Source organism: Tachysurus vachellii, chromosome 7, assembly GCF_030014155.1.
Source record: "Tachysurus vachellii isolate PV-2020 chromosome 7, HZAU_Pvac_v1, whole genome shotgun sequence".
Classification (NCBI taxonomy): Eukaryota; Metazoa; Chordata; class Actinopteri; order Siluriformes; family Bagridae; genus Tachysurus; species Tachysurus vachellii.
Genome location: NC_083466.1, coordinates 18115755 through 18142342, shown reverse-complemented (window position 1 = coordinate 18142342; position 26588 = coordinate 18115755). Strand labels below are relative to the sequence as shown.

General features: G+C 36.5%; 2 protein-coding genes and 1 long non-coding RNA gene across 5 annotated transcripts; 2 read left to right on the top strand and 1 right to left on the bottom strand.

Moving 5' to 3' along the window:
- The first annotated feature begins 230 nt into the window (after positions 1-230).
- On the top strand, positions 231-8477 carry LOC132848759 (uncharacterized). The gene is made up of 2 exons (XR_009648762.1): positions 231-1017; positions 8216-8477. It is a non-coding gene; the product is annotated as an uncharacterized LOC132848759 (long non-coding RNA).
- Positions 5470-9207, bottom strand: tm4sf5 (transmembrane 4 L six family member 5). Its single transcript, XM_060874734.1, has 5 exons — positions 8840-9207; positions 8263-8343; positions 7750-7895; positions 7288-7477; positions 5470-5900 (listed from the first exon to the last, which is right to left on the bottom strand). The coding sequence occupies exons 1-5, from the start codon at positions 9011-9013 to the stop codon at positions 5883-5885; spliced, it is 609 nt and encodes a 202-aa protein (XP_060730717.1). The 5' UTR covers positions 9014-9207; the 3' UTR covers positions 5470-5882.
- Positions 9208-18223: 9016 nt separating this feature from the next.
- On the top strand, positions 18224-26474 carry slc16a13 (solute carrier family 16 member 13). Of its 3 annotated transcripts, none has more exons than XM_060874726.1 (6): positions 18224-18429; positions 20706-20936; positions 21901-22044; positions 22208-22464; positions 22864-23386; positions 23607-26474. In XM_060874726.1, exons 2-6 carry the CDS (start codon positions 20708-20710, stop codon positions 23930-23932), a joined length of 1479 nt encoding a protein of 492 aa, XP_060730709.1. In that variant the 5' UTR covers positions 18224-18429; positions 20706-20707; the 3' UTR covers positions 23933-26474. The 3 variants fall into 3 exon arrangements, with proteins under 3 accessions (XP_060730709.1, XP_060730708.1, XP_060730710.1); XM_060874725.1 differs by having other exon boundaries at positions 20703-20936; XM_060874727.1 differs by lacking the exon at positions 18224-18429 and adding an exon at positions 19390-19708 and having other exon boundaries at positions 20703-20936.
- The last annotated feature ends 114 nt before the right edge of the window (positions 26475-26588 follow it).

Here is a 26588-nt window from a genome sequence, read left to right as displayed (position 1 = left end):
AAGACGATGCTCGTAGTAGAAGGGAAAACGTGCACGCGGGTCCCACTCCGTGCACGCCAGCACGCGCCCCGCTGCTCTCGTGCAGTACGTGACGCACAGCGAGCACAAGTAATGAATATATACATGGCGTTGACATGCACTTAATGACCAGGGGGTGCGTCTTGTTTTGCACTACCGACGTGACCAACGTCAGCAATTAAAAAACTGAAATAATCATTCACGGAATTTACAATCAAACCTATTAATATTTGCAGCAACACCTTTTTTGTTGCATGAACAAAACTAGAGTTTATATGAAAGTGTTTAGAAATAATCCAGAAATACCAGAATAATCAGCTTATCTCATGCATTTATAGACAGCAACAACAACAAAAAAGACGTCACACCGTCACCTAAGCAGCCTACTGAACCACAGCAGCCCAACAAACCATCTTCATTTGGCGTTGGCTTTGATTTCTAAGGTTCTAGAAGGTAGAAAACGTGGTTTAATTTTTTTTTTCCCCCTAAAGAAAAGTACAGTACAGTAAGGTAAAGTTGAGCTTTCTGGGCTGACAGACACTCCCAGCAGGACACACCTCCAACAACAGACAGGTAAAGGAATTCACAAAACACGCGTTTTGCTTGAGCACAAGGCATTTTATGAGCGATTTAGCAGATTGGGGATATGCACATAAAATTATTCACTTACCAATTTCTAAGAGCAATCACAGGGAAGAGAGATTTGAAGTTTAGAAATGTGCGTCACACCAACACTGGCTCCAGGTCTTCAGGCTGTCAACGTCGCGCAGATCTCTGAGACGCAGCTGTGTTTTATCTTTCAGATTACTGTCGTTAATCAGTACAACGAGTGAAGGATTGAGTGGTGTGTGTGTGGGTGTGTGGGTGTGTGTGTGATCACAGCACATTGAGCTCTGGCGCTTTTTAAAGGGATTTAGAGCGACCTCAGGCTCCAGCCCTCCTCCTCCTCCTCCTCCTCCTTCTCTCAATGGTGCTCCGAGACCTTGGCAAGCTTCCAAAGTTGAGTGATAAACATTCCTACTTCTGTGAATTTTCACCTGTAATTGTGTTGCTACTGTTTTTTCCGATCTATTATTTCTAGTTATATTGTTGCATGTTTTACCTGAAAAAAAAAAAAAAAAAAAATAATATATATATATATATATATATATATATATATATATATATATATATATATATATATATATATATAATATATATATTTTCTTTTCTCCAAGCAAATGAAACAACAGAGCAGTGAATGAAGTCCCTTGAATTGACTGGAAGTGCAGGCAAAGAAATTGAATGCTAGAATTACAGGCTTATCAAGTAAACACTGGCTTTTTTATTTATTTATTTATTTATTTATTATTTATTTATTTTTGCATTTTTAAAAAATCTATAGTGCACAAAATTTTTAGTGTTTACCTTCCACCCTATTTGCTATACATTTCATAATTTGATGCCAGTCTATCACAGAGCACCATGGACACACACACATAAACACAGAGAGAGAGAGAGAGAGAGAGAGAGAGAGATCTATGGTCAGTTTGCTTTCCTTATCCTTTAAGACGAAATCAAAGAACCCTGATGTGAAATCAAGAATGAGATGCAAAACTCCACACAGACAGCGAGCAAAGTTTAGAACCCTGAGATGTGAAGTGGCTACACTACCACGCTGCACCACCATGCCTCCTCGTTTAAGTCAGTTAACACCAATGTATTAATGATTCACAATGACTTTATAATAATCTGTTTAAAGAAGTGATTCTGAAATGGTACATTCAGCTTTATTATACCGAGCTAGTATAAACCTGAATTTCTGAACTGGTTTTGTAACTTTTGCACAGTTGAGCTAAATTTCATAATGTAAGTGACTGTTAAGCACCTCTTCTCCACCTTTCAGAAAAGCCATGGGGTACTTTGGAAAAAAAAAGCATGCATGTTTGCAGTAAATTTGCATGACCTTAATATAGGTTAAAGGGAATACTGTTAATCTGGAAGTGTCCACTTCAGTGTGAAGCATAAACAGAGCCAGGGAATTTCATCGAGTTCCTTAGTGTATGAGTAAGAGTTTATTTACAAACTTTGCTCATGCACATTAAAATTTTACTGATTATTTCAGCAATTTAATTAGCAAATTACATCATTCACTTATACAAACTGACCCTGTATTCTCATTGACATTGTTATCTTTCCCAGTCTGTCAGGAGCATTGCCAATGTATTTAGTCCAGTGGAAATTTTATGGAGTTGATTTCTAAAGGAGAAACAGATTAGAATGCAGACCAGCATGCCTTCTACACAATCTGGGGCCCAGTCCAGGTTCCCTTGTGATGACTTTCATGATACACTCATTTTCCTTATACTCAATATTTCTTATACTCTTATATGATCTCTCCTGTCTGTTTAATTTAAACCTCAATGTTGTGGTTTAGACAGTTCTGAAAACATGAAGTGGGACGCTATCTCCTAGTGATATGCAAGTGAGTTGTCAATCAGTAACAAAGAACTGTGGGCTCTTGATAAGGTGCAGGCGAGTCTAGTAGCTCCCCTTTAGGGGCTCAGTCCTGAAAAATAACTGGCCTCAGATCAGAGTAATTTATTTCCTTTCATAAATGTTTTTTAATGTCATGTTTGTTCAGAGCTCAACATGGCTGTTTGTTTGAATACTGAATAGGGATTATGTAACTATCATACAAATACTTGTTTGACACTATAAAGGCTGTGCTGTCTCAAGACAATTCATTATCAATGTATCATGACGAAATAATGACATTCAAATATGCAATAAACTGTGCTGTATGATTTATTGTCCTCTCCCAATAAAAACCTCAAGGCCACAATACAATTCTTATATAGAACAGAGGCTATTAATGACATATTATGATACATGCTTACATAATGTACATTACCTACAAGAGAAAATTGTTCCAAATCCCTGTTTTAAAAAGCTGTATCCATGCCTTTTAGAAGAAGGATTTTTATAATATGGTATAGTACTACAGAATATGTCATATGTAAGAGCCACCTTCACTGAGTGATGACAATGTCTGAATATGGAAACTGATTTCTGAATGTTTATTGGTTAGCTGTCACTGTAACATAATTCACAGTCCAAAAAGGACCAATCAGTCTGTCCATACTCACTCTGGGTGAATCTTTGGCCAGTCTGTTTTTCAGCGACTGGCAACCACTGGAGTCAGATAACAACAGATAAGAATAGTAACTGTATAAACATAAGCAGTAATTTCGGCAGTGAAAAGTGTTAGTGTAGTGGCAGTCATAATTAGAAAATGGTACAAAGTCATGTGGAAATTTACACATCCCCTACCTGTAGTTAATTTTAGAATAAGACACACACACATGCATGCACACACGTACGCACACATACAGTATATGTGTCAAGAAAGCACAGTACCGACGTCAGTAGAAAAACAATGATCTGACTGTCAACTGCGTCTGACAGAAAAAATGGCATGTTTGTTCCTGCACCTATTAGTGTTGTAAGAAGGGTTTATGCCACCATACATTCCTAACCCTTAAAGCTGTATTCATACTGAAGCTCAGAATCATACAGTTATTACTGGCATGCTCCAGCTCAAGTTGCCTCAGACCAGTTTTTCAGTCCTGTTACCCCATATTCCCCCTCCTCCCTGTGTCTTGCATTTCCACCCCACTTCCTCTATCCCACTTCCACTATCCTTCTTTATTCTTATAAACACATCTTTCTCCTGATTACAGGTTCTGGTTATATATTAGTTTACAACACACAGATAATTAATTTTTATTCAGAAGCTGCTTCATTGTTAAAATTGACATTTTAAGTGTCCATTGTTAAAAGTGCTATACAAATAAATTATAATTTATTATTTTTATTCTGGATTTTTATATTCCTGTAAAACTTCTTTGAGATAATGTCCACTGTTAAAAGTGCTATGCAAATGAAATTGAATTGAATATAGCTTCCCTCTTGGTCGTCTCAGCGAGTTTCTTATAGGACCGGTTCTGGCTTGTTTTGCATTTCACTTCCTGCAAGTCTGTGTCGAATTTTTACCCTGTCAGATCTTAGCTAACACCAATGATGTGATGTCTCCTCTGAGGTATTGAGTCACACCTCAAGAAGCTGTGGTTACTGTGTGGTTGGTTTATTTGTGCACTACCTGTCATGAATGGACAGTTTATGCCAGTGTGTACAAAAATGTATGATCCAAATATATGTCTATCAAAACAGAATTGTCTAAATAACAGTGTATTTTTTTGGATTTGATAAAAATTAAACACCACAGACGTTGCTGTACGCACAACATCAGGGATCATTGTTAGAAATTTCTATTTAGATTCATTCATGTGTTCTAACTGTTCTGCTCCAGTTCTGTTCTGTTCTTTTCTTTTCATTCCGTTCTTGGATTCCTTTCAGACGTTTGTGTATGTTTTGTGCTCACTGTGGGTTGAAAGACTTGTGTGTGTGAGTGTGTGTGTGTTATTGGCAGCATAGTGAGTTTGCATTAGTTCCTTTGAGTGAACACCACTGAATCTTTTTTCCCCTCAACCCGACCCAATGTTTCTAAGCTCCCATTCCCTCTGCCTGTCAACCTTTACATTCTCTGCATGGATGTGTGTGATCTGCATGGCAAAACACAAACGCCTTGATTCTCCTCCTGTTTTGCCCTTGTTTTTTTTCTAGCTATAAAAAGGAACCTCAGGAATAATTTGTGGGAATTTAAACCTAAGCCAGTGTGGTATCATTTTATATTAATGAAATTGTACAAAAACATACGTATGCAAAGCGAAAACCTAGCCCAAACCCTAAATCATTTTAATTTAAAATGTGACATATAGCCATATAGTCCACAACAGTCCAGCCTTCGGATTTAAAGCTCCATAAAGGCTCCTTGAGCCGATAATGCAGAACAAGTGCACTCACAGTCCTTCTTACCAGATATGGCTAAAAAATGCAGGGTATGTTTATGTTTATCAGTTGATGGAGCCTACTCATAGTAGATCGTAGCTATAGACTATTTCATGAGTCACCATTAGGATTCCTGTCTGTATTGAAACCTTTGAATAATAAAAAGCATTACTGATTCAGATATAGTCAGTTAGTACACTAAGTAGATGTTACTTCAAAGAAATAAATTCCAAACAAAACATAATATTTTTTTGGAAGATTCTATCCATAGCAATAATGAGGTGAATATCCATCAAAGCCTCTCTTCTGAGTTGTTCATACAGCTGTAGATGTCGCTTCTGCCACAAGGGTGCTCCTGATCCTGATTTCTAGCTCAAACATGTAAAACATGACCAAGCTGCAGAAGTGTCCCAATGAAGATAGAACAAGATGTTCTGATAGTGTTCTGAATATTTTCAGTGATAAATGTTTTTGCAAAAAACATATAAACATCACTGTTGTATTAAAAAGGATTCATTTTTAGAAGAACATCCACACATTGTATATGTTTACGGAACAGAGTCAAAGGTAAAAACCAATTTTATTGTCCAGTCTGAGAGCTTCACGCTCTATTTAAAGATGTTACTCAATTTTTAGTTGATAATTAATACATAACCATGTCATATCAAGGTTAATAATTGATTGGAATAACAATATAAATAGCACAGTGTACAAAGTTGATACCATGCACAGTAGATACACAAACAATGTTTGCTTTCAGAAGACTTACAATAAATGCACTAAAGAACATAGATCCTGTTTTAAAGACAAAAGAGTAAGACTCTTACTGTTAAAAATGTGTTCTTATCCAGGTTTCATACAACCTTGAAAGGGCATGTTAATAAATAGATATGATTGTGGCTGCTATCTATCAGTGAACAAAATATGTATTATGGAATTTGATCCGTTGATTATGTCTTGATAATATCTTGCATTCACAATCCTCCATCATCCTGCAAAAGAAAAATTAACATGTTCCATTTCATGTATAAAAGAAGATAATGTGGGCTCCTGTCATTTGACTGCTTTCTGTGTCCTAAATAAAAACTACTTGATTTTTTAACTTGAAGATTTAAAAATTAAATATTTCAAAGAATTTTTTTAAAATAAATGTATACATTTATAAATTTATACAGTTTAACCAAATGGCCTGTACACCTACATATTCATGCACCTATACAGTACAACAACCATCAGAATGGGGAAAAATCTCAATTTCTATAACTGCTGATCTTCTGGGAATTTCACACAGCACTTTCTAGAGTTTATTCTTATTGTGAAATAAAGAAAAAAGATCCAGTGAGTAACAGATCTGTGGTGGAAACACCTTGTTGAGAAAATCCAAGGAGAATGGCCAAACTAGTTTGAGCTGACAGAAAGTTTTCGGTAACTCAGATGATCAATCTGTACAACGGTGGTGAGCAATAAAGCATCTCAAAATGCAGAACACATCCATCATTGAGGTGGATTGGAAACAACAGAAAAAGATAATGTTGGGTTCCACTTTTGTTAGCCAAAGCCAAAGCTCAGGCTGCAGTGTGCACTGGCTCGCAAACCTGGAAAAACCTACTGTAGCCTGGACTGAAGAATCTGGATTTTTGCTAAGGTGTGAATTTTGCACACATGAGACTTCTCGCTTAAATGCCAGAGCCTATTTGAGAAATGTTGCTGACCCTGTGCTTCCAATGGCTACTTCTATTATGATCATGCACCATGTCACAAAACAAAAGAGTTTGTGAAAATGACAATGAGTTCAGTTTTCTTCAGTGGTCTTCCCAGTCTGAATCCAAATAAACATCTTTGGGATGTAGTAGAAAACGAAATTCACATAGTGAAAAGTGCATCTGAAAAATCTGCAGGAATTGTGTGATACAATGATGTCAACATGAAGCATAATCTCAAAGGAATGTTTCCAACATTTTGTGGAATCCATGCTATGAAGAATTGAAGTATATCAGTATTTAAATATTGTTTCTAATAAAGTGCTCAATGAGGGTGTTTGCCAAATTTAAATCTTTGACTGGTAACATATCCTCTCATAAAATGTTAGGTATAATTAACCTTGTCATGACTTAATAACAGCTTTTATTGTTTCATTTCTCCAAACTGACAATGTACTTAACTAGCTTTAGTCCTATGATTATATGCCCTGCCTGTCACTAAATATATATTAACTATTAAACATCTATTGATAACACATTTTTTTTAACGCACATATTAATTCCTGTTAAATATGTTACTTATAATTAAGCCAACTGATCCATCTACTTCACTCCAACTCCATGCCAAACCAATACAGAACTTTGAAACACTAAAACACTGCTGTAACATTTACTGTACCTCTGGGCTTTTTCGACAATCCCCGCATATACAACCAATGCAGCCATTAATGACCTGGATCCCAAGTAGCACAACCTGCAGGGCACCCAGACCTAGTATGATGGAGAAGAGCACAATGTGCCAAAGGACTACATTTTCTGGGTATAAGCAGAGAGACCACTCAGATTTATCCACCAAGTAGCTGGAATTACTGTAGATGGAAAGAGAAAGAGAAAAGGATCATATAAGTGGTGACTTTTTTGTGTTCAGAAACTTACAAAATATCAATCAGGATGATACAGACATAAAGTGTGTGTGTGTGTGTGTTTGTAATAAAACAAAAAAAATCTATATTTTTTATATGTATTTGGAATCAATACCACATTCAAACAATCTAACCATTCAATCATAAGCACTTAACCAAAAATATAAAATATATATATATATATATATATTTGTTTTATGTGACTAGGGATTAGTTACTCTTGGGGCTTGTTCTGAAAGGGATATTCCCATAACCCCGTGGCCAGAAGGCATTTTGGTCCAATAGCCAGTGCTGCAGATGCCACACTGGTGCTGTATATTGCCCCAATTAGACCAAATGCAGAAGAAAACACAGAGCTCAGCATCTACAGACACAAAGATAGTCAGTCACAAACACACATTTTGATTAATAATATTTTTGATTATAGAGGTGTTCTAAAAAAGGCCTATACATTAGTGTAATATATAGTAGTATAGTATATAATACATTAGTGTAATATATAGTAGTATAGTATAAATAAAGCTTTGAATAATACTACACCTAAGTAACTTATTTTGTCTGTATTAGTTCTAAAATATAGTTAATTACTGGTTAGTCTTTATAGGCTACTTACTATTCAAATATCAGTTCATTTTGTTTCTGCTTTTACAGCGTACAATTCTGACTTTTTTTTTTTTTTTACAGATCTACAAGAGTTAATCTTTAATCCTCAAATGGAGTATTTTACTCACACGGCAACGATTTCCACAGCAACCCTTCCCACAGCAGCCCTTTCCACCAGCTCTGATAGCCGAACAGCTTGGACACAGCATCTGATGGACAATGAATATCATTATAAAAAATGCTTTAAGGACTTCTACAATGACAGCTATTATATTTCTTGTAAAAAAAAAAACGCTCACATAGTGCCTATGTTCCATGAATAAATTTTACAATGTTTATATTAGATATTACTTATCAGTTCTCTTATGACTTTGTGATGATGGCATATTTAAAAACCTAAATTATAACCTTGATAATCCACAATGACTACATGCAAGAGAACAATCGTCTAACTCCATATTAAAAGAAATATAAAAAATAATTGTTTCTTTAAAGAATAGAAACTTGGGGATTATAAATGAGAGTAACACAACTCGTAGCAGAGTAGAATTTTTTTAACACTCAGTCATACAGTACAGTCACGACACTCATACAGTTAAAATACATGGCGGTAAATGAGCAGTGGTTTATATATCCATTTAAGATTGACAGCTTATTCATAGCATTTTCAAATACAATCAATGAAAAAAACTGCTCTGTACTTACAAACAAACCTCCACCCAAGAATCCTCCCATCAGCCAGACCTGTAAGGAGATCTGATCATTTTCCAAAACAGTGCCATTGGGGAAGAACAACAACAGGTTAGAGATCATACACAGAAACGCAGAGGGCAACAGAATCAAGCCCACTAAGCGTGCACACTTTCCTGTACAACACATCTTTTTAACATTTAATGTTTTTTGTTATCCTTGACTCTTAGCTCTCCTAATTTAAGACTATAAAGTCAGAAACAAGAAGGATTGCGTAAAAACTCCAGATAACAGCCGTGTTTCTGTGCCCAAATGGTGGACAAAGTCAAAGTAAGAAGAGCTGTGTAAAAAGAGCAAATGAAGATTGGTGCCCCAGCTAATGAAGGACACATGGTGGTGATCTAAATGTGCTGCACGACCTTTGATATTTGTTCATATTTAATGATCTACTATCAGTGCCATTTATGGTTTGAAAATATAAATGTGTGTAATAAAAATGATACAGTTGCAGGAAGTGATAGCACAATAGACAATATGATGTATTGATAACCTTAAGGTGTGTGGGAACATGGCTTTCCCCAGTGATTACTTAGGATATTTTCCTTTAAAAGCTGCACTGAAGTATTTTCTCCCATATGGAGACAAATTACAATCTACCATATATAAACAATGCAAATAATTCTCAATAATCTATGAGAATTTACTTATACACTGTATATTATAATACATTGATGTTAGTTACATCGATAGTAAAATTGCATTGCAAGTAAATAATTAATACATTTTATATCAGCTTCGGGGGTCACGGTGGCTTAGTGGTTAGCACGTTCGCCTCACACCTCCAGGATCGGGGTTCGATTCCCGCCTCCTCCTTGTGTGTGTGGAGTTTGCATGTTCTCCCCGTGCCTCGGGGGTTTCCTCCGGGTACTCCGGTTTCCTCCCCCGGTCCAAAGACATGCATGGTAGGTTGATTGGCATCTCTGGAAAATTGTCCCTAGTGTGTGATTGCGTGAGTGAATGAGAGTGTGTGTGTGCGCCCTGTGATGGGTTGGCACTCCGTCCAGGGTGTATCCTGCCTTGATGCCCGATGATGCCTGAGATAGGCACAGGCTCCCTGTGACCCGAGGTAGTTCGGATAAGCGGTAGAAAATGAATGAATGAATGAATTATATCAGCTTCTACATAGATTGTTGTTGAAAATGTTAAGGGTGGCTGAAATATTTTCCTAATTTTTTTATAGACTATTATATAACGTGTATATATATAATAAATAACATTTGACTCCATTAGCTTTTACATGTTTGTTTCCTGTGACACAAATGGTATATAGATTAGCATGATTATGTAAATATTAGTCTTTGCCAAATAATTAGCCAAATCATTGCCTTTTTATGCCTGGCATACAAAAAATCTAGTTAAGTTTTCTTGTTAATTTAATGAAAATAATGAGAAATTATTTAAACATGAGGACTCATAGTGAGCTTCATGGGTCTTTAACACAATCAAGCCTCCCTGTGGCTAAAGATATCAGAGTCCAAGCAACGGTCCAGAAAAAAAATGTAGATGGAATTGTTTATTTACTTAAACTTTGAACACGTCTCCCACTCCCTAAAACTCTTCCCGAATAATTTACAGCCAGAGAAGTTTGTGTATGTGTGTGTGTGTGTGTGTGTGTGTGTGTGTGTGTGTGTGTGTGTGTTGTTTTTTTAATGATTACTGCTGTTCAGGTAATTCATCTTGTTGAGGTAAGTGGTTTTCCTTTGTAAAATATTCACATTAAATGTGCTTCATTTGCACAGCATAATGTAAAACATCATTGGTCTGACTGTCCAGGGAAATATGCAAAATATCGTATTTTTGGTTTGTGCAATTTTAGTTTGATTTACTTGATGCATAAGCATAAACTAATTAGCAGATGATGGTGGAGTAAGCTTACTGGGCCCTATGCAGTTATTGCTCAAGTTGGGACCTCAAACAAGGTTAATGTAGACATAATAAACATGAAACCACTGTTTAACTAATATTTGAAAGAATTTCTATATTAAATGTTGGTGCAAAAATAGATGTTAAAAGTTGGCCCTGTCCACACAATGGCAATGGTTTGTGAGTTAATCTGGACTTGACTCATTATGTTCACTATGCAAGTATATATGCACATTTTTCTCACACAGACCTAGTCTGGAGAAATGGTGGTAGCATTAGTGGTACTGTAACTCAGTGGTTAAGACATTGAACTTGGAAGGTACTACTGAGTTGTATAAATGAGATAAATGTAGGTTGAATAAGGGCGTACTGTATTCCAAGTGCCAGAAATGAAGTCAACTGAGTGGCTTAATTAAAAAAAAAAAAAAAGTCACATTTATGCTATAGAATTATATTAGTTATTTGTCATAAGTTAGGGAACGTTTACTAGGTTTGTTTTACAGTGTTCACATAATGCAAATTAAAGAAAAAGTATAAATAATCTTGATGTTACAGGGCATAAAACGGTTGTACATTTTCAGTTGTCTGAAATCTAAAAGCATAAAAAGCACAGAGACTTTTCATATTAGAGAAGCTCTTCTGTATGTCTCAAGTTACTCGCTTATTGGGACTTTATTGTGATCAATTCTATTCAAAGGTTTTATGTATTGTGGGTTTATAGACCTGAAAATTGGAATGTGTATTTCTGACTGGTCATAATGTGAGTCCATTATTATTATTATTATTATTATTATTATTATTATTATTATCCTCATCATCGTTTATCGCAGTGACATCATTACAGATATCTGCAACATAATTTTGTCAAGTCAAAACTCTATTTTAAGATATCTGTAATTACATTTTGACTAAGAAGAATGAAAGATATCTATGGCAAGCAGTTTTAACATTTAATGGCTAGTCTGGATATGTATTATAGATATCCGTAACTCAGTTCTGCCTAGTCAAAATGAAAATTTCAGATATCCACAATGTCATTCCTCCTAGGACGAATGACGTCACTTTTCCCATTCATGTCTATGGAGTTTCCCTTTACAGATATATTTAATTCAGTTGTAGATATCCGCGATGTGTAATGTGGATATCTACAACTAAATTATGACTATCCATAATTCCGGTTAGAGATATCTACAATTTAATTCGGACTAGTCACAATTTCGTGTGTTTTACAGTGAAGGAAGGATTGACGCCGACCGGAAGTTTCGTCACAGGGATTCGTGGATAGTTTACGGATGACAGCGACACCTGCAGGACGGTCAAAGCTCGTTATTAATCATAGATATATACACTAGATGTCGCCTTGTATAGGGCAGTACATTGGAGCAAATGCGTCAACTGAGCCGCCATCTTGGTACAGGGGACCCCCTCATCTTAATGCATTAGCGTCAATGTAGGCAAAGAAATAAAATCACCATAAATCGTCATGAATGCGATTTCTAGTTTTTTTGGTTCGTTCCAAAGGTCAGACATGTATTTATCATTAAGTCCAGAGAAAATTTAAGGTTTTGATATTAAGATAATCTACTTTATCACAATATAATGCATAGTGCTAGTAGGTGTAAGTTTATTAGTTACATTCTTCCACTTGAGTAAACTTCAAATGAACAATCACATACTTACCTTATAGCCTACTGCATACAACACTGCTACAATGGTGTGACTATACATGTTCATTTAAACATTTAAATTACACAAAGCAATTTGCAGGTGGAAGCAAATCACAAATTTGAGAGGAACATTATGTGAAAGTTAGTTAGTTGAGATGCCAAAGACTGTTGAATCTTTTATTTATTCTTTTCCCGCAATACTTTTGCCACATTAAATAAGTATGTACTAAAGTCACATAAACCAAAAAAAACACAAAGTTTGACTTTGAGGCTGAACTGCCAAACTAACTGGTGACATCTTTCCAGGACTGTTAGCTGAATTAACCATTAAAAAAAAAAGTGTTTAGTGCTGCAACTGCAACTGTCTCTGTTTATCACTTGGGAATCTACAACTTAATTACAAAAACACAAATATCATATAAATGCAATAAAAACAAAACAAATATAAACAGCAAGTCATATTATACATTTTTTTTAATTTTAATTAACATACGATAAAAAATAATCCAAACCCTTTTCAGGCATAACGTCATTAAATATGTCTTTGAGTGAAGTAACTGTATAAAAGAGCATTCTGTTTGTGTTAAGTCCAGGACAATCTAATAAAATACGTTTGACAGATAAGGGAATCTTACAAAACATACATAAAGTTGGGTTTTCACCTTTAAGCAAAAAAGCATGGGTCAATTTTTAACTTCCTTATTAAGAGCTTCTGAATCTACAAACATTGTCTGTTTTCCTAACTGTCAAAAACTAATGAGTAACTAGCCTGGATTAGCTGTGGTCGTTAACCAAGGACTGAAACAAACTAACGGAACAAGAAATATAATTTCCTAACATTCAATATCATAAAACACATTTTCACTTGTGAAATGTAATCCCTTGCTGTCTGGTTTTTAGATTTCTTTCGTTTGAACAACCATATGCAGCACAGAAGTCCGGCATCGTCCATGCATTTGATGTAAAGGAGCACCGTACAAAGATGGCGGCGGTTTTGACGCATTTTTAGGACCCCAAGGCGACATCTAGGTTAAAGATATCTATGGTTATTAATTATGTCTCATTTGCTTAAGTCAGGGACGTCATATAAGCATCATAATGGGATTTATTGGGCGTGTACATTAACACGCTCAAGACATTTCAATATTCAAACTTTGCCATATTTTGCACTGTGATATTTGCCAGTTGTTTTCTCATATTTTGCATAAATCAATGAAGTGTATGGCTTTTATTCAGGATTTCTTCAATAAACCTAACATATAGTTATATGTTTGATGTATATAGTCTGATGTATTTTGCACTGTGACATTTTCAACACTGTAATTGCATGGAATTCTTAAAGTTTGTTTCATCAAAAGTATACTTGTGTGAGAATGCTTTGTCTTTTATTACATTTATTACATATCTTATGCCTAAACCTCAAAATTTCTGAGGTTGATGAAAAGCATCTTTTATATTTCTGCAGCTATAAATTCAACATTCTTTGCTATCATAGTTGTACTGTAGTCATTTCCTTATTGATAGTGATCTGACAGTTATTAATACCCACCTAAATGTGGCAAGAACTGAATGAGCATTATTGTGAAAGGCTAGTGTTCATGATAAATGATGTTCTGCCTTTTACTTGGCCGAGCAGAGGGGCATCAGGCATCACCTTCTGTCTATACAGTAGAGTTCACGTTATTTCCGAGATCACAATCAAGCCAATTGTATCCAAGATAACAAGATTTGCACAGATCTGGGTACATGAGAACGCAATAAAGATAATAACTTATGCATGCTGTGTATAATAATTTTATATGCTATAGCTGGGGTTAGAAGTATAACAAACTTTAACTCAAAAAGTCAATTTACAGGTAAATTAATAAAGATAATTAATAAATTTATTAGGGGGCACGGTGTCTTAGTGGTTAGCACGTTTGCCTCACACCTCCAGGATCGGGGTTCGATTCCCGCCTCCTCCTTGTGTGTGTGGAGTTTGCATGTTCTCCCCGTGCCTCGGGGGTTTCCTCCGGGTACTCCGGTTTCCTCCCCCGGTCCAAAGACATGCATGGTAGGTTGATTGGCATCTCTGGAAAATTGTCCCTAGTGTGTGATTGCGTGAGTGAATGAGAGTGTGTGTGTGTGCCCTGTGATGGGTTGGCACTCCGTCCAGGGTGTATCCTGCCTTGATGCCCGATGATGCCTGAGATAGGCACAGGCTCCCCGTGACCCGAGGTAGTTCGGATGAGCAGTAGAAAATGAATGAATGAATAAATTTATTAATAAATTAATAAAGATAAGCCAGTCATTGATTTTGTAAATAGTTACACTGCCCACAACAAGCTTACTTTTGAAATACAACCAACACAGAGCATGCATTAGACATATATAGTCAAATGTTGCAGACCTCAGAATCAGAATCAGAATCAGAAAGATCTTTATGGCCAAGTATGTTTTCACATACAAGGAATTTGTTCTAGTACAGAAGCTCCACAGTGTAAACAGAATGGCATTGACAAGACATGAACACATATATAATATAGACAGTTGTATGTACAGGGGAAAAATGTGCAAATTGAAATATAAATGTGCAAATTGAAATATAAATAAGTATGTGTTTTAAGTAAATAATGTAAGAATAGTGTTGTGTGTTCTGTGTATGTCAAGTGTTCATCAGATGGATTGCCTGAGGGAAGAAACTGGTCCTATGTCTGGTCGTTCTGTTGCTCTGTGGCAACAGTTCGAAGAGTGAGTGTGCTGGGTGTGAGGGGTCCAGAGTGATTGTCTTTGCCCTTTTGCTCACTCTGGAGAAATACAGATCTTGGAGAGTGGGGAGAGTTGTGCCAGATTATTTTATTTAATGCCATGTCAGCAATCAAAAGCTATTTTCATGGCAAAATTCAAATTACAAAAACACAAATATCATATAAATGCAATAAAAACAAAACAAATATAAACAGCAAGTCATATTATACAATTTTTTATTTTAATTAACATACGATAAAAAATAATCCAAACCCTTTTCAGGCATAACGTCATTAAATATGTCTTTAAGTGAATTAACTGTATAAAAGAGCATTCTGCTTGTGTTAAGTCCAGGACAATCTAATAAAATACGTTTGACAGATAAGGGAATCTTACAAAACATACATAAAGTTGGGTTTTCACCTTTAAGCAAAAAAGCATGAGTCAATTTTTAACTTCCTTATTAAGAGCTTCGGAATCTACAAACATTGTCTGTTTTCCTAACTGTCAAAAACTAATGAGTAACTAGCATGGATTAGCTGTGGTCGTTAACCAAGGACTGAAACAAACTAACGGAACAAGAAATATAATTTCCTAACATTCAATATCATAAAACACATTCTCACTTGTGAAATGTAATCCCTTGCCCCAATGATTCGCTCAGCAGTCCGGACTACCCTCTGTAGTCTTCTGAGGTCAGATTGGGTGGCTGAGCTGAACCAAACAGTCACTGAAGTGCAGAGGATGGATTTGATGATGGCAGTGTAGAACTGTTTCAGCAGATCCTGTGGCAGGTTGAACTTCCTCAGTTGGCAAAGGAAGTACAACCGCTGCTAAGCTTTTTCACAATGGAGTCAATGTGAATGTCCCACTTCAGGTCCTGGGAGATTGTGGTTCCCAGGAATCTGAATATCTCCACTGCTGTAACAATGCTGTCCATGATGTTGAGTGGGGGGAGAGCAGGGGGGTTTCTCCTGAAGTCCATGATCATCTCCACTGTCTTGAGCGTGTTCAGCTCCAGGTTGTTAAGACAGCCAGCTGTTCAACCTCCAGTCTGTATGCAGACTCGTCACCTTCCTGGATGAGGCCTATCAGTGTGGTGTTGTTTGCAAACTTGATTTGACTGATTTTTCTATGACAGAAAAGAATGCATTGAGCATAAAGAAGATGTTTGATTCTATATCAACTCAACACATACTCTCTCTCACTCTCATTTTCTACCGCTTATCCGAACTACCTCGGGTTACGGGGAGCCTGTGCCTATCTCAGGCGTCATGGGGCATCAAGGCAGGATACACCCTGGACGGAGTGCCAACCCATCGCAGGGCACACACACACACACACACACACTCTCATTCACTCACTCACGCACTCACACACTAGGGACAATTTTCCAGAGATGCCAATCAACCTACCATGCATGTCTTTGGACCGGGGGAGGAAACCGGAGTACCCTCAACACATACTGTGAATTATAAAATAACTGATCAATAATTTGAAACTTCATTTGTAAACTCTAAGAGTAAATTGAAAGATGTTCTGCTCGTAGTACTTCAAAATGATGCTGAAAGGACTACTATATACAATCACTGTCCACTTTAATAGGAACAACTATAGATCTGCTCATTTATGCAGTTGACTAAACAGCCAATCCTGTGGCAGAAGCACAATGCATGAAATCATGTGATCTCTGTAACGGTGTCAGGGACGTTGGTGTCAGATAGGGTTGGTTCAGGTATTTTAGAAAATCTAGGATTTCACACACAATGGTCTATAGATTTTATTGAGTTCTAATGCAATGAGAGTATATGCACCTGTCTTAACATCTACCGTCTAGTAGATCAAGTAATGTGGTGTCAAGGACAGAATTGGTTCTAAAGACCACACTGAGATGCTTGGAGATAAGAGCATGATTTCTTAACCGCACTTTGTTCTAGTGTCTCACATGTACCAATTTCACATTTCCATAGCCAGTTATATTTCTGCATTCAGACTGAGTTCTTTTCAGGAAGCTAACAAAGTGCAATAGCAGCCAGTAACTTCCATATGCACAACCACTAATATTATAATGCATTGTATGCATTACTGTTGGATATTTTAAAGCCTATGTTGGCGTGCATTTACACGCTACCCTCACCACTATTGACTCATGCTTCTGAGATAAGGCTAATAAATTTAGTCAACATTGACACCTGAGATGCAGCATTTTAAATTACCTCTGAGGTTGCTACTTACCAACATTTTTGAGATTTCAGATGAAGTAAATCTACATATGTCAGTGTGTGGCCACTTTTAGTTCCATGGCTGCATATATAATCAAGGCAAAAAGGCTTGCATAGCATGCGGGTCAAATTTCATGCAAAGAAACTGCACAGTCTGTGCCGAAGTCAAATGGTTCTTCTTGTAATTGACTTTCCTTGCATACAATAATTCTGTCTGCCGAGGTCAGTGTTTATCAAATTTGGATCTGTGATCGTTTTTTCTTTCAGTTTGAAGGTGTTGGAAATTGCAACCCACTCTTTTCAAGTTTTATATTTATTACTGAGTTTGTTATAGTTATTAAGCAGTTTGTATTGATGTAATATAGTGAAATCCAAAGATGAATAACTCAAAAGTAAGTATGACTTTAAACACTGTCAAATTTGATGTTTTCTGTCAGAAGCAATTTAAAAAATATAAATATCTATGGTTGGGGGGAAAAAAGGCAAATTATGATTGCACTAATTTAAATAGCGTGTTATGAGCCTAATATTTAAATGGTTGGTGTGTGATCAGGAAGGTTCTGTTAAACATGTATAACATGGAAGGGGATTCTGTAAGATGCAAAAGATAGACAAAGACGTCTTTAACCAAAAGTCCTCGAGCTCTCACGCCCCATGTGGTCTGACTGCCTTAGTTCTTCCCCATACACTTACACATACTCATACACACCATCTTTACCGTCTCTGTTTTAAGTTACAACAAATCTTCACCCTACTCGCTTATTAACAAGGCGGTTTACACACTGTTTTCACCTGCTCCTCTACACATTTCAACACACTCACAGTGATAGCTCAGACACCCCCCACCCACGTGACAGAACTCTACAGATATGCACGAGGCGGCTTCGCGATGGCAGTTCAGATGTGCTCCAGACTGACACCTGTGTGTTCATGAAGACAAAAGCACAGGTGTTTAATAATTAAAAAAAAAATGGTAATAACGGCTTTACAAGAATGACTGCGATGCTACACTGAATGTTGTCGGCTTTGTTGTGCTCTTATCTTAAGATTTCTACAATTTAATCGGGTGAGTAGTCGGAAGTCCGCTAATTTTGTTTTAATATGAAAGATTTAATCAGTTTTTTCAGGTGTTTAGTCTGCCAAAGTATAAGACAAGAATCTATTGTACAGATTTCGTGTAATAATAAGTAGCTACATGCTAGCCTTCCTCTAAATTTAGCGTCTTGTTTACTGTAACTGCTCAAATCCGGAACTTCTTGTTTCTTTTTGACTAGAACGCAGCAGCAGGTCAGAAACCACAACAGTCTGTTAAAACAGTTCTAAGATCCACTTAATGCCACAGTATAAAAGTCCAAATACCGGTGCTGTTGAATGTCACAGACCGGTTTAATTGTGTGCACATCCTCAGTGTCAAAATAAGAGTCCTCCTGTTGTGGACATGGTCGTTTTTGTGCTTTTTATTATCTAGCTAATAAATGTAAAATAATATGCCCGTGAACAAATTTTGCATTTTTATGCTGATTTTAAAGCCTATTGTCGTATTTGATGGTAAATTATTAGCCGAAAATGCTGTTACAATTCAATTATCATAAATTCTCAGTGTACAGTGAGCAAAACCATCACTTCAGTCTCTCACATTTTCTTCTATCTGTATCTGTATTTAGCCTAAACTACCGGTCATTGACTGTCTGAATACGGACTGAATAAAATAAACAAACCCTTTATAGTGAAATATCTTTTCCAACTTGGGCAAATACTGAGCACAAAGACAGTAAAAACTACCTGGCATTCAAGCAGTGAAATGTTGTATTAAAGGTGCAATAGCCCATATTGTTCGGTTCTTACTAGTAAAAACAATATGATATAATATACAATTTCAGAGCAGTTGTATAATGTAGATAGTGAAAACATTGTTTGTGTTTGGATTATTTTATGGACACAACCAATAACCTGTCACATCCTCAAGAATCACTTTGAGAAATTACATATTTAATAGAAATTAATATCCACTTGAACTGATGTAATGACCGTTCTAATGGTAACTTTATCTTGCCCCAGCATATGTTTTTATGGGGGGAAAAAAATAATTCAGCTCCACCTATTTAGCCATTAGAGAATTTTTGTTTTTCAAATTCACATTTAATTTATTCCTTTGTTCACTATGCCTTTGGGAATGTTGCGGATGAATTGAGGGGGTCAGTACGTAGCACTGGTTAGTTAATTCTACAATTGGGACTTTTTTCTTCTGAATTAAAAAGCTATTCACCACCTACAAGTGATTTGATCAGTTTTGCGCTTTTAGTGACAGACTGGTCAACCTGATGTTTGTGACTGACGTTTTTCAGGTAAGCCTCTGACAGAGATTGCTCACCATGATTTTTAAAACTGCAAGGTTTTTCAAAGTTTAAGCCTGATATTCACACGTGCTTGTTTAACAATTGTAAAATTTCCCATTAAACTTAAGACTGTGTTTGTCTTGAAATTAACTGCTTGGACTTAAGACTCAGGAGAGATTCATCCAAAATTTGTACCATATCTGATTTAGTCCGGTGAATTAACCTAATCTCATCGGCGCCGATGATTAATCGAAAAATCCTTGCTAGTTACTCAAAGTTACTTCCATCAGACTTTGACAGATTTTGGAAGTAACACATCACCCTGATAGCATATGATAGAAGCACATTTGCCACCTCATGTAGCCACTTAATGACAGTGACATTTATGAACATACCCAAATCCAGCTGCATAAAACAACCATGGATCACTTTTGACCACATAAGACAACACCTCAGGAATATTTAGAGCAGTCTGCTGGACTGGCCTGGCATTTCTGGCCTTGCACTCATTGAAAGGACTTGTCTCAGCCGTGTCTAACCAAAGGCATATACTGATTGATTATTTAAAGAGGTTATGAGTGAGGTTAGTGGAACAAAGATTATGTGAAGAACTTTGGTTAATTTGTTAAAGCTTCTTTCCCCATGTGCACAAAGAACACAAATATGCAAAAACAAAAGAATTTGCATGTAGCTTTTTTGAACATGATTTTACTATATGCTCATAAGCTGTGGAATTTCCCAGGCCTAGTGAGCAATAAACAATTAGACCTTTGCAGCTGGTGTTTTTTTATTTTGAGGAGTTTCAGGTATGATTTTTATGAAGTGGCCTTCTCTTAATCTGTAATTAGTTTTTTAACGATGACTTTTATATGGTTATAACACACTTTTCCATATGAAAGAATGAATAATATACAAATGTAAAGTATTTCAATCTAGATTTGTAATCATGTGAGTAAATACTTTAAGAATTTCCTTCTTCCTCTTTTTTTTCACCATTCCACAGAAGTGATGGCTATGCAGCAGGACAAAAAACACCAGCCAGATGGGCATGAGGAAGCCCCAGATGGAGGTTGGGGCTGGGTGGTGGTTTTTGTACTCTTCATGGTTTCAGCCTTAGTTTTTGGGCTCATTCGCAGTCTGGGGGTTTTCTTTGTGGAGTTTGTGCAGTACTTTGAGGAAAGCGCTCAGGCTGTTTCCTGGATAACTTCCATAGGAGTGGCCATGCAGCAGTTACTGAGTGAGTGAAACTACATGTATATGTAGATATGAATAGATTTATCTGTAAATAATTCATATATGTTTTTACACAGGATATGTGTCCTTCATGAGTATTGTGTCAAAGTTAGAACATGTTCATACCATGCTCATGCTCCTCGGTGTGTAGATTTATGTATAAGTAAATGAACTATCTAATTGCACTAACTAACTAAACCTTGACTTTAAACCATACTGAATTTAAATTATGTAGTATATAACTGATTATGCAGTTTTAGAGTATATAGAACATACTGTCAAGATTAAAAAGTTTATCTTTTATGTTTACAGCTTTGATCAAATGCCTTTATCCATAACAACTTATAGTATCTCAATCGAAAACATCCTCCTGCTAGTTCTCTAAGTCAGGGACTAAGAACACTAATTTTAGAAAATTTTTGAAAATGAGTCCTTGTATATTATTGGCATCAATTAAAGAGCCTGAAATCTAAATAAAGGGAGCCGACACAAACCCATACATTAAAAGAAATAAAACTAATCATTATAAATTGAGGATGGGTCTGTCTGTCTGTCTGTGCATAGCCAAGCCATAAACAAATTCCTCAGCTGATGGATTATTTTAGCATTCACTTATAATTATTAGTATTACACTATCTTATTAGATATTGAATTTGTTTATCAATGAGTTATTTTCACTCCTGCCTTTCAGCTTGTAGCTATGCTTTTCATTTTGAGTCAAAATAACGTCCACTTCTGCTTTTGAGTCTTTACAATCATTGTTTGTTTCAAGTCTAAAGAAAGTTCTCATTTGCATTTCAGTGTTTACACTCATTGTTTATTTGGTGCTTCAAACTGTCTGTTTATTTGAACTTTTATGAAAAAATGAGGCCTATTGTTTGTCAGGGAGAAAAGGATCAGTACAACTATAGAGTTATACAGTTAGTGATCTTTGGTAAATAAGCTTAATTAAACATGTGTTTGTATAGGTCCCGTAGGCACTGCTGCTTGTAATGCATATGGGGCTCGTCCTGTTGTTATGATGGGAGGCTTTCTTTCTGGACTAGGATTCATTCTGGCTTCTCAGGCTACAACGCTCACACACCTCTACCTGACCATGGGACTCATTTCAGGTAACCAGTTGCATGCATGCACGCATATATATATATATATATATATATATGTGTGTGTGTGTGTGTGTGTGTGTGTGTGTATATGTATATGTGTGTGTGTGTGTGTGTGTGTATATGTATATGTAATTATCTTCCTCATACTCTTGTCACCCTCTCTCTTTAGGGTCAGGCTGGGCTCTAGTCTTCACCCCTACAATAGCCTCTGTGATGCAGTATTTCAGCACACGCCGTTCTCTAGCTATGGGTCTTGGCTTCACAGGTGTTGGTTTATCCTCCTTTGCATTTTCTCCATTTTTTCAATACCTGGTACAGGTGTATGGGTGGCGTGGAGCACTCCTGATTCTCGGCGGTCTCAGCCTAAACATTGTGGCCAGCGGTGCCCTTATTCGACCACTCAGACCCAGTAAAGTTTTAGAAAAGGTAATTATTTTTTAATATAAATATTCATTGCTAAAATGATCACCAGGTGGAAGAGATTTTTTTTTAAAAGTTAAGGTGATTCGTTTTGGAATCTGGGACCCGGTTAGGGCTCTTAGCACAATTTATGTGACTCAAGACTCATTTTTTAATGGACACATGGAAATATGAATTAAATAGAGTCTTTTATCATGATACTTAATCCTGTACAAGCATAATCTGTTCAAATATAATCTCTGTATCTCTTTACATTAGATAACCTTACGCACCTGAGCTAGGCAGAGCATCTGTCCTATTTTAGCAACATAGTTGGCAGATGTTTAAATGAATAAAAATGTTGTAGGCTTTGCCATTCTGTTGTTGATGAACACCATCATTTCCTTCTTTTCTTCTAATTCCCAGAGTAAAAGTGACGGCTGTATGCCTTTCATTTCCCGTACCTCAGAGTATTTTGAGCTGTCGCTGCTCATGCACAGAGGCTTCCTCACCTACAGCTTGGCCGTCACATGCTTCAATGCTGGGTACTTTATTCCATATGTCCACCTTGTGGCACACAGCCGCCTTGTGGGCTTCAGCGAATTCCAGGCTGCATTTGTCATTTCCAGCACGGGTGTGACAGACATTTTGGGGCGTGTAGTGTCTGGCTGGGTCTCAGATTTGCCCTGTGTGCGCTCGCTCCACCTACTGACAATATGGACGGCCTTAGTGGGGCTGTTCCTCCTGCTGCTGCCCCTCTGCTCAATGCAAGGGAACTATGGTGGTCTGCTGGCAGTCAGCCTGGCATATGGCTTCTCTGCCGGTGCTATGACCCCACTGGTGTTTTCGGTGGTGCCAGAGATTGTGGGTATGGAACGCATGGTTGGTGCACTTGGACTCCTTCAGCTTATTGAGAGCATCGGAGGCCTCCTTGGAGCGCCACTGTCAGGTGAGCAGCCTTATTTTTAAAATCTAGAATGGTTACTGTACCAGCTAGTTATTGAAGAAAGTTTGTACTGCTTTAGTTCATGATATATGTCCCTTGCTATTACCATTAGCACTGGTGTAACCGTAGCATTTTAACTGAATTAAGGTTCAGGATGATTTACTCGAATGTTATGATATTTTTTGTAATTATTTCTCTCTGTGTCTCTCTGCTTCCATCTCAGGCTGGTTAAGGGACATCACAGGTTCTTACATATGGTCCTTTGTGCTAGCCAGTGGATTTCTCCTTGCAGGTACCATAATAACAGTGCTTCTTCCCAATTTCTGCTCCTGTACTGACCCCCCACCCCTATCACCAAAGAGGAAGACCAAAAATGAGTTCACAGAAGATGAGTTACTCAAGAAGGTTTTATCCTCAGACTCTACAGAGAATATTCAAAACACTGGCAGTATAGAAACACTCCCATCTCAGTACCACATAGAACCTGGTTTGGACGTGGAAGGCACACCTGTAAGAGTAGACTGGACAAAAGATGGGGCTACTTGCTGATTGGAGCAGCAGTATGAGCTTGCCACGGGAATTATATTGACCAAGGATACTGATTTTATGCTGCTTATTCTTTTGCTGTCAAAACAAAAACTAATTGTGACACATTTATAGTCAAAAACAGTCAGTAGCAGGTAAATGTGCACTAGTCAGCAAGAACGTCATCAAAAATGTATACCACCTTAGTTACATAGGAATAATAATCAAGCAAGAAAACTGCTCCAGTTTTAAGGGCAGACAGACTTGTCTTGGTGGAAACTTTATAATTCTTATTTTTTGAATTTATTAATTCTTATTTTTTTCACAATGATCATAGAATCCACAATAAACATGGACCAAATCACATTTCCCCCAAATTATTGATTTGCTGGCAGATTATTGGACATATCGCTGAACATTTCTCACTAAACTGATTTGTCCAGCCAGAGTCAGTCTGTAACACACATGCCATTGTTCTGTACAGCAAAAGAGTAGATCATGTGCCAACATTTGTTCTGCATTTGGAAATGTTCTGCATTTAATGCACAGTAGACTCTGTTACAAAGAGAAAGACTGAAATGCTACAGTACACCGGTGGTTCCACGAAGCAGGCCAGAGATCAGCTGCATGGGGCCTGTTCTTGTGTAGTAATTGTGGTCACTGAGCTCCATTATGCACTTCAGCCTTTGAAGTTATCTACTCACACAGATAGATGTGTTTTTTATGTTAGTATCTATTTTGAAGAAGAATTTGCAGCACTGCATGTTTCAGTAGCTTGCTACCAGAGTAGACTGGACCAGCATCAGGAAGACATATTTTTTCACAGCATAAAAGACAAATATTTTTACACAGTGTAATTGTTTAATTCTGAATGTCCTGTTCAGTACTCGCAGAAATCACATCTGAATGTATCAGCATACATTTGCACTATATTTTCAAACTGAAACCTTTTTATTTGCTGTCAACTTGAAAAAAGAAATGCTGCATTTTTGGTCAGAACTTGAGGCATGTAGACATGCTGTGAAGATGACCTTTACCCTGGCATTAGCAGAGGCACGTTCAGGGGAGAGTCTATAGCTGTGCAACTACAGAATTTATTTCTTCTTTCTAATAAGACTTTGCAAATTCCTATTCTATAATAACATGCATTTTATTACATACACATTATGCTGATTTACTTTAGGTTTTGTTTTGTAAAATGAAATATTTCTATCCTTTGGTCAGATGGTGGAGTATATTTACTTTGCCTAAGAAGTACATCATGGTGTGTTGGATTATTGTTTGAGCTTTTTTACATTACCCAGTTGGCTTGATAAGAAAGACATTTAACATAGAAGTTTCATGGCATGATGGTCTTTTAAGGACACTTAAATTGTGGCATTATAGAAATGTTCAAAGCTTTTTTTTCCAGTTAGGAGTATTCTACAAAAACAGGAAAAATACAAAATATATGCTGATGGTTTGGGTTATAAATAAGGTTTAAATGTGCATTTGGTTTAACCTGAACAATTACAATTACTTAATCATTAAACACTTCAAGAGTATTAATCATTTTGACCACCTTAACATCCCTTTGGACCACTGATATTGCTTAAAGATGAACAGATGAAGCTTTTTCTAGTTGGGCGTCTTATTCAACCTTATAAAAAACTTTGGTTAGATACATGAGTACACTTGTACATATTTAGCCAGACACACTTGTTACTGGTATTTTACGTTAGTGGATGAGAAAAGTCTGTAACTCATTGAACATTACTCCAGCTTCTCTGAAGTCACTGTGACAAATCTGCTCATCAAATTAATCATTAAGTGTGCTGAATGACCAAGCGAAGCTAAGCTGATTATATTTCAGCAGTTAGTCTCAGAGTCCATGCACATTATATTTTACTATCCTATGTCTTACTATTTATTGTCTTACTATTTATTGTCCATGATTTAAAAAAGACAAGGTTATTTATATAGTATAAAGGGACTGGATTCTATCAGATCAGAGTCCACTTCTGGTGTGCATCCTAAGAACATTTTAACGGTGTCATTTCTTTTGCTTTGAGTATTTAATAATGAACATATGAGCAATAATCCACTCCATTGATTAGCACATACTGCAAATCAGCACATATAGAAGCTGAGTAAAATAAACATGGCTGTATCACGAACACATACCGAAACCTCTGGCTTAAAAAAATAAATCATAAACTTCTTCGATGATCACTGTTGCAATGTGCATGCTTGCTGCTATTGTTATAGCAGGAGTATATTTAATTTGTTGTAAATCCTTACTTTTTAGTATTATTCAGTATATTATCATTTGGATTTGAAAGTTTTTCTGTGCATTACTAGCTAATGAATTAGGATTCATTTGTTGTCTTTTTTTTTTTAAGAGTTTCATTAAACAAACTTCAGAGAGCATGGAATTCAGTTGATGTTTAAAATAGCCGAGTGGTTTCATCCCTGGCTGATGATGATGTCATGTGCTGCTGCTTTGGATTAATTTGTGTTTATTTCTAAGATCATGACTACACTTGATTACTGTTTTAAAAGTTTCATAAAAGTTTCATAATTTAAATAAAATTGATCAAAAAAAAATCTTTTGTTAAATTTCATTCTAGTAAATTTTACACTAAAAAAAAGCTTGACTCATTAGGGAGGTTGTTGTCTGCAACAATATATCTGTATAATG